The 6,958-nt window shown below is 34.8% G+C and overlaps 1 protein-coding gene across 1 annotated transcript; it reads right to left on the bottom strand.

The window, feature by feature from the left end:
* LOC147486382 (uncharacterized) lies at window positions 1-2,086 on the bottom strand. Its single transcript, XM_086571647.1, has 2 exons — window positions 1,786-2,086; window positions 1-1,272 (listed from the first exon to the last, which is right to left on the bottom strand). Exons 1-2 carry the CDS (start codon window positions 1,951-1,953, stop codon window positions 385-387), a joined length of 1,056 nt encoding a protein of 351 aa, XP_086427773.1. The 5' UTR covers window positions 1,954-2,086; the 3' UTR covers window positions 1-384.
* Window positions 2,087-6,958: the final 4,872 nt, after the last annotated feature.

Here is a 6,958-nt window from a genome sequence, read left to right as displayed (position 1 = left end):
TGGCATAAATCACTGATAATTCAAACACTTGAGCTGAGGAAAGAAGCTGCACTATTACATGAATGTGTTGCTTACTCTCTGCCATTTTCTTTACCTCTATGTAACTGGGGTCCCAGCATATCCAAACTCTTCCACTGGGATCACTATCATAATTAGTGTAAAATTTCCATCCAGGGCAACACAAATTACTAATGAACACAAAATTATATTTTTGAACTTTTGTTTCAATAAGCCCAAAAAGACAGACTGTTTTCTTTCCTCCCCTTATTCACCTCTTTTGCTTTCTGAGGCAAGTTTATTCCCCTAACATTCCAAATTGCTATCTTATTCATCATTGGAAAAGGATTAGGAGTGGCTCTTACCTACCCCCTTGGGCTTTGTTTTTTATTTCTTCTTACTTTTAGCTTTTTTCCAGTCAGTTACTTTTGAAAGCTCTGAGTGATCTGTTAAATGTTTCATTTTCACATTAATCCCAGTGACTGGTGGAGACACAATCATGCCTGCAATCTCTTGGTCTTCTTCAGAGGAAAGGTGATCAGAGAAATACTCCTTCTCAAGTTCCTCTTCACTGGTAGAGATACTGCCTTCTTGCTGAACATAGCTTCTCTTAATTGAATAAGCATTCATTTCTTCAGTGTCCACTTCAGGGAGCCCTTCCTCATCTTTTTCAGTAACTTGAACTACTTCAGTAAACTCAAAGTCAGTTCTTACTTCCTCAAAGTGCTCCTCTTGTTGTAGTTCCTTTTCTTTTATGAGACTATCACTTACATATGGAACTATTTCCAAGCTATTGAATTGAGCATCATCTACATCTTTCATTTCGTCATTGTCGTTTGTCATAAGGACCTCAAAACGATTAGTTGCATGAACCCCAGTATGAACCACAATATGTGAACCTCCTTCTGAGTCCAATGTTTCATTTTCTTTGTTTGTTCCCTCTGGTACTTGAGCTCTATCTTCTGAGATGATCACTGGTGAGTCTTTAGTTAAGCCCTCAGGAGGAATCGGAGCTCCCTCATCATCTCTCAAACAGCTTGTTTGACCATTTTGAGCATACTTCTTTGGAGTCCATCTCATAGTTTGCCTCTTGTGTCTGATGACTTGAGTGTGTTGAGTTTGTACTTGTTTTGCTGTGTCTTGGGCTTGTACATCTTTCGCCTTATTCTTTGGGCATTTTGCATTAGAATGGCCAAAGATTTTGCAAGTATCGCACACTTCTGGCTGCCATTCATAATCCAATCCGATGTCTGTAGTATCCTCGCCAATATTAACCTTAATATGGGATGGAAACTTGAAGTTAGTATCCACTATAGTACAGACTCTTGCATAGGTTATGCGTGTTTTATTTGTAGTTGCATTGTCCATACAAATGGGCTCTCCAATTATACTAGATATGAAGTCTATCCCATTTTTTGTCCACAAGTGTTTGGGGAGATCCATTTTAATCCAAATGGGAAGAGCAGTAATCCCATTTCTAAGATTTTCCACTGCTGGAGACCAAGGACACACAACAAATATTCTTCCAGCAAGAAAAAGAGGTCCATGGTCGATAACAAGTTGTCGATCCTCATCATTCACAAATTTGAAATAGAACAAGTTTTGATCAGCAATCATTTCAAAACTTCCTTTAATCTTCCATTGTTTTTGTACTGCAGCTTTAATAAAAGGATATGAAAGTCTCTTTTCCACAAAAAACCCCACAAGGTAATCTTTTCAGAGATCTATACCCTCATTAACAAACTCAATAGGAACAGAAGGAATACCATTAACGAGAGGAGTGTGTACCTTCGTTAAGTTTGGCTGAAGCCTAGAATTTTTGCTCTTGTTAAACAGAGAACTCCATGATTGAATACTTGAATGGCCAGAGTTTTTGTTATTAGAAGAGCTTCGATCTGTTGTAGATGCATCCGTGTTTGGGGGTTCAGGTGGATTTGAAACCTCCCCAACTTCCATAATCAATCCCAGCTAACAGTCAACGCTGGTCTTCGCCAGGGTACAACAATAAGGAACTTGTCACCAAAGAAAAACCACTTTCAAGAAAGAACTCACACTGTAGATAGTGGAGGATTTTACCTAAAAGTGAGAGAGATTTTTACACCAAAGAACTCACTAAATATAGTACTTATAATAGAGAAAAAATATTCCATAGTTAGGAATAGAGATATTTGGTAAAATAGGAAGTTTCTAAAATGGTAATCATAATATAAATTATTTAGAATGAAAGGATTTATCAAAAATGAAAGGTTTTAAGAAAAATAAGTTTTTTTTAAACTAAACAGCCTAAAACAAAGAAGAACGGAGACAGAGCGGATTCGTGCGTCTTCTAGCTAGCTTGGGACTGGTTTTCTTGCGTATTTTGCTATATACTCTGTTTCGGCGATACGAAGATGAGTGGTTATATTTTTTTCAATTTTCTTCACCGAACCTACGAGTACTGTCATAGTTTTGTTTCCGGCTCAGTATAGTTTTGGTTATGCTTACTGTCAATTTTTTTCTTGTCGAATTGATAAACTGTTAAAGGTTAGCATATTGTTTTCCCCGTTGCTTTTGCCGAACTGTGAAACTCATGAAATTTAATGGTTAGAGCTTAGAGGTCGTTAATGGCTGCTAAAGCTAAAACAAAGAAATCGTTATGATTATTTTTTTCTTGTTATTTGAATTCTTGTGGTTGTGGTTTGGAATTGTTGGTTGGTTATTGGTTGTTGTGTGATAAAACATAAAATGAATAGTTTACCTACGAAATGAACGATAAACTCAAAATCTAAGTAAACTAAACTAAATTATGGTCTATATTTTATCAAAGTTTCTACTCTCAATTCTATCGAAATAGAGTGGAGTAACAAATTCGTTCCACTCCTAGTGCTCTAGCATGGAATATTTTCTATTCTAATTAGTCGGTCTTAAGTCTAATGAGAGTTTTACGAGGGGGAATTATACTACGATGCAATATGAAAAGTAATATGTTGAATGTCACTACGAAATATATGGAAATACTAATGTCCTTGAATCTAGATAAAGAATTAGAGGGGAATTGAATCCACCTCGAATCTAACTTAATCACCTAGAATAGACTGTTGTAATCCAATTCTTACGTTCTTACGGTAAGAATTGCTCATTCTAATCCCTAATTAACATGGCATTTCTACCAATTATAACTAGCATGTGAGGTCGTCCACCCATTCTCATGGCTAAAACACGACCTTCTAGAATGGAATAGACTCTACAACGCTTCTACACTATACAACTAAGTTTTCATCAAGGCTTCATCAACCCTCTAATGGAGGTTTTAGCCTTGATTCATCAAACCATCATTTCCCATTGAAATTGAATACAACATATTACAAAGATTCTAACTTTATGAAATTTAACTAAACAATAATCGAAATCTAATTAATAACTAAGAATTGAATGATAACAAGAATTGAAATTAGATCTAATAAATTGTAAATGACAAAAATTGAAATTGACAAGAATAACTATTTTATTTATCTAATCAATAAAGAACAATGATTTAAAGTTTTAATCTAAAACAGGGAATGAAATTCTAAAACTGAGATCTAAAACTAATTAATGGAGGCTACTAATCTAATTTCTAATCTAGGTCTAACTATCTACCATTAACAAAGAGTCAAGCTTTTGTTTTTATACTTTCAAATCCAAAATTCATGCATGGGCTTGGAGCCATGTTTTGGGCCAGAGAATCAGGCCCAAAACCCAATTCTTTCAGTCCAAAAAGGCCTCTTCAGCTGCAGTTGGCTTCAACAGACTTTTCATCCACTTCTACTCCTCTGATTGCGTCAAGACTTAAACCATTGGAAAGCTCTTTCCGAGCCGGTCGTTTTGACATAAGGTAGGCCTAATTCCGAGGTCTGAGTCCAAAGATACGGTCTTCGGAAGTTCTGCTGACTTTGTGTGTTGTTTCTACCAAGGCCGACTTTTCAGCTTTTGACCGTGCTTTAGAAAGGCTTTGTCTTCTTGAATCTTGGCCTTTAATCACAGAACTCCTTAGCAACCCACCTTTGCTCCTTTATCTCACTAAAGTGGCACATTTCTCAAGCACATAATGGACTTTGAAGCCCGAAATGCATAAAAACACGTGTCGAGATTAACTCTTAATTATTACTCACATAATTGGTCTAAAAGTATGATTATTAAGGGTTAAAACTACAGTTTTTGGGCTCTTATCAAACCACCGCTAAACAACATTTTGCTTGTCCTCAAGCAAATATGAGAAATTAGAATAAGTGACCAAAAATGGAGTTCTATCTACTCGCTTTATTTGACTGAGCGATTGCATTGACCATATGCAACAAGGGCTTAAACCACTAGGAATTCCCTAGTGGACGAAGTTATAGTCTTGTGAGAGTTTTCCAAAGTGAAGGTACTCACAAACTTCATCTATACTACAACGACTAAGAAATAAAACTATTGTTTCCTTATTTATGTCTCAATTATCTATACATCTCACTAGCAATGAATACGTAATAATCATGTCGAAACTTAAGCTAATATATGCATAATAATCAATCATCTACAAATAAACATATATACAATGAGTAATGCTATGAAATGCAGAATGTGTCCGCTTTTATGAAACTTTGGAATAACGCCCTTAAGTAGGTTCTCACATAAAAGTCAAGACAAAAATCACTGATTTTTCCACTCAAGTTTTGCTACTCCAAAGCAGTAAATGGGCATACTTTACCTTACAATCTCAATGACACACAAGGAAGCCCGAAGTTGATCAAACACATTTGCCACTTACTATCCCACTAACCTATTCCTAATTAAGCTAGAGGTCTTTATTAGGTGTTACGGGATTAGGGGATGGTTTAAGAAGGAAGGAAATGGATATTCAAAAGGACAAGTCCGAGATAATAGAGTCTTCATATTATGTAACTAGAGAAAACCTTGTTATTTACTTTTTTTTCTACACTTTGTTTCCATCCTTAGCCATATTTTTTTCCCCCTTTTTCTTTGGCTTTTGACTCCTTTTATTCTATTTTTTTGGAGTTTTTATTTTATTTCTATTTTTATTTTTCTTTTCTTTGGATGGAAACTTATTTTCTTTATTTTCTGAAGCAATTAACTAACTTTTGTTTACACAGGTTTTTCTCTTCTTCTTTCTTCCTTATTCTATTCTCAGACTTATCTAAATTGGGTAGGTTGATTTTTTTATTTTTTATTTTTTATTTTTTATTTTTATTTATTTTGTTTTGTTTTGTTTTGTAATAGGGTAAAGGATTTGTGGTTTATGAAAGGGCTAATGAAAGGCTCAGTGGGACGACTAGCGGAAAATATACTTAGGTCGGAATTTCTAGCTATATCGATCCAAAAAGGGCCTAAATTCTCTCTTAGGACATGGTATAGTGGTCAAGCAAGTGGACGTGTGATTTCTCTATTCGGAATATACTTTTCCCTTGTGTAATTTCTCAAATGTTTCACTCATATAAGGCTTTAGGCTATATTCTCACAGGATTTGTAGAATAAGTACTCTAGCCTAGATTTCAAAAACTTACTGCCAAACAATCATAGATACTCATGTAATATATTTATAGATAGATGCAAATATTATTACCTACATATTAACCTAAGTTTCTAAAAACTATTCTAATGCAAAAGCTACGTGAGACTTCTAGATTATTAAGAGCATAGAAAAAAAAAACAATACCAATATTCCTAAGTGTATAGCATAAACTTTTTATTTTTATTTTTATTTTTATTATTTTTAAGACAAATAATACGTAATATACAACCTAATATGTGCTTAACATTTACATCGTGTTTCTATACCACCCCCAAACAATTTGGGAGAAGGGGGTTCATGAAACAATTCAATAGCACAATTAAATTATGTAACTAACTAATTTTTATAATTTTTAATATTTTATAAATAAAAGTACGTAATTTACATCCAAAAAGTGTCTAATTTTTGCAAATGTTTCTATCCCACCCCCAAACAATCGAACGCTTTGTCCTCAAAGTGTAAAGAGATAAGGAAAGAATTTACCATAGAAACGTGGCAAAAATTGGCAGTACCTGTAACAGAAATATTGTAAAGATGGTATGATAATATGAAGCACAATTAAACTGGTATGTACTAATTAATACAAACTCTACTGGAGTAAACATTACAGGCTTAGGGTGGCAACATGATTTGAAATGAATACCAAAATACGCCACCCCCAAACAAAATTGGAAAACTCTTTTTAAATTTGAAAATTTTGTTTGGCCTATACTCCAGAACGTTGGTATTGTACAAAAACTTGGGTCTTTTAAAGTCAGATTCCCTAGACTTATCTAAACATATGTATGAATATGCAGTTTATCATATATCAACAACCGAAATAGTTGTGGATCGTTCCATAAATAAATATTGCAGAAAACATATCCAAATACAATCAAGCACCAAGATTTCCTACGATGCAGCCTAGTAGAATGAAAGCGAAGTCGGATAGACCTATAACATAACCGAGCATGCACCTTATGTTTCATCTTTGAACGAGAGGGTGTCCTAGTGAATAAGTGTGGAAAAGTGAATGGTTGTGGAAAATATGGTGGATTGGGATAAGTTTTAGAGGGAAAGCATGGAAAAAATGAGGATGTGGGTTTAGCACAAAACTCATTCATGGTGTAGTTAGGGACTGTCTCAAGTCTGAAAATGAAGGTGTCAAGTGGTTTATCCTTGGGAAGTATTTGTTTACTAGGTGGATTTAAAAAATCATGAAACACAGGAGAAACTAAAGGATCGAGTGCAAACTCGAGGTTCCTTTGAAAAGGTGGAGGGTGGGGAATATTGGTGATGGAAGGTGAATGATTCTCAGCTAGAGCTCTCAAGTCCATATCATTAGAAATCTTGATATATGCAAGACATTCCTCAATAGGTGGGTCAAAAGGATCACCGGGATATAGAGATTGAAAAATTCATCTTCCGCATATAGCATCAAGGGATGAATGG

The sequence above is a fragment of the Coptis chinensis genome, chromosome 7 (assembly GCF_015680905.1).
Source record: "Coptis chinensis isolate HL-2020 chromosome 7, ASM1568090v1, whole genome shotgun sequence".
NCBI lineage: Eukaryota > Viridiplantae > Streptophyta > Magnoliopsida > Ranunculales > Ranunculaceae > Coptis > Coptis chinensis.
The sequence above is the reverse complement of the archived record's forward strand: the minus strand, read 5'-3'. Positions and strand labels throughout refer to the sequence as shown.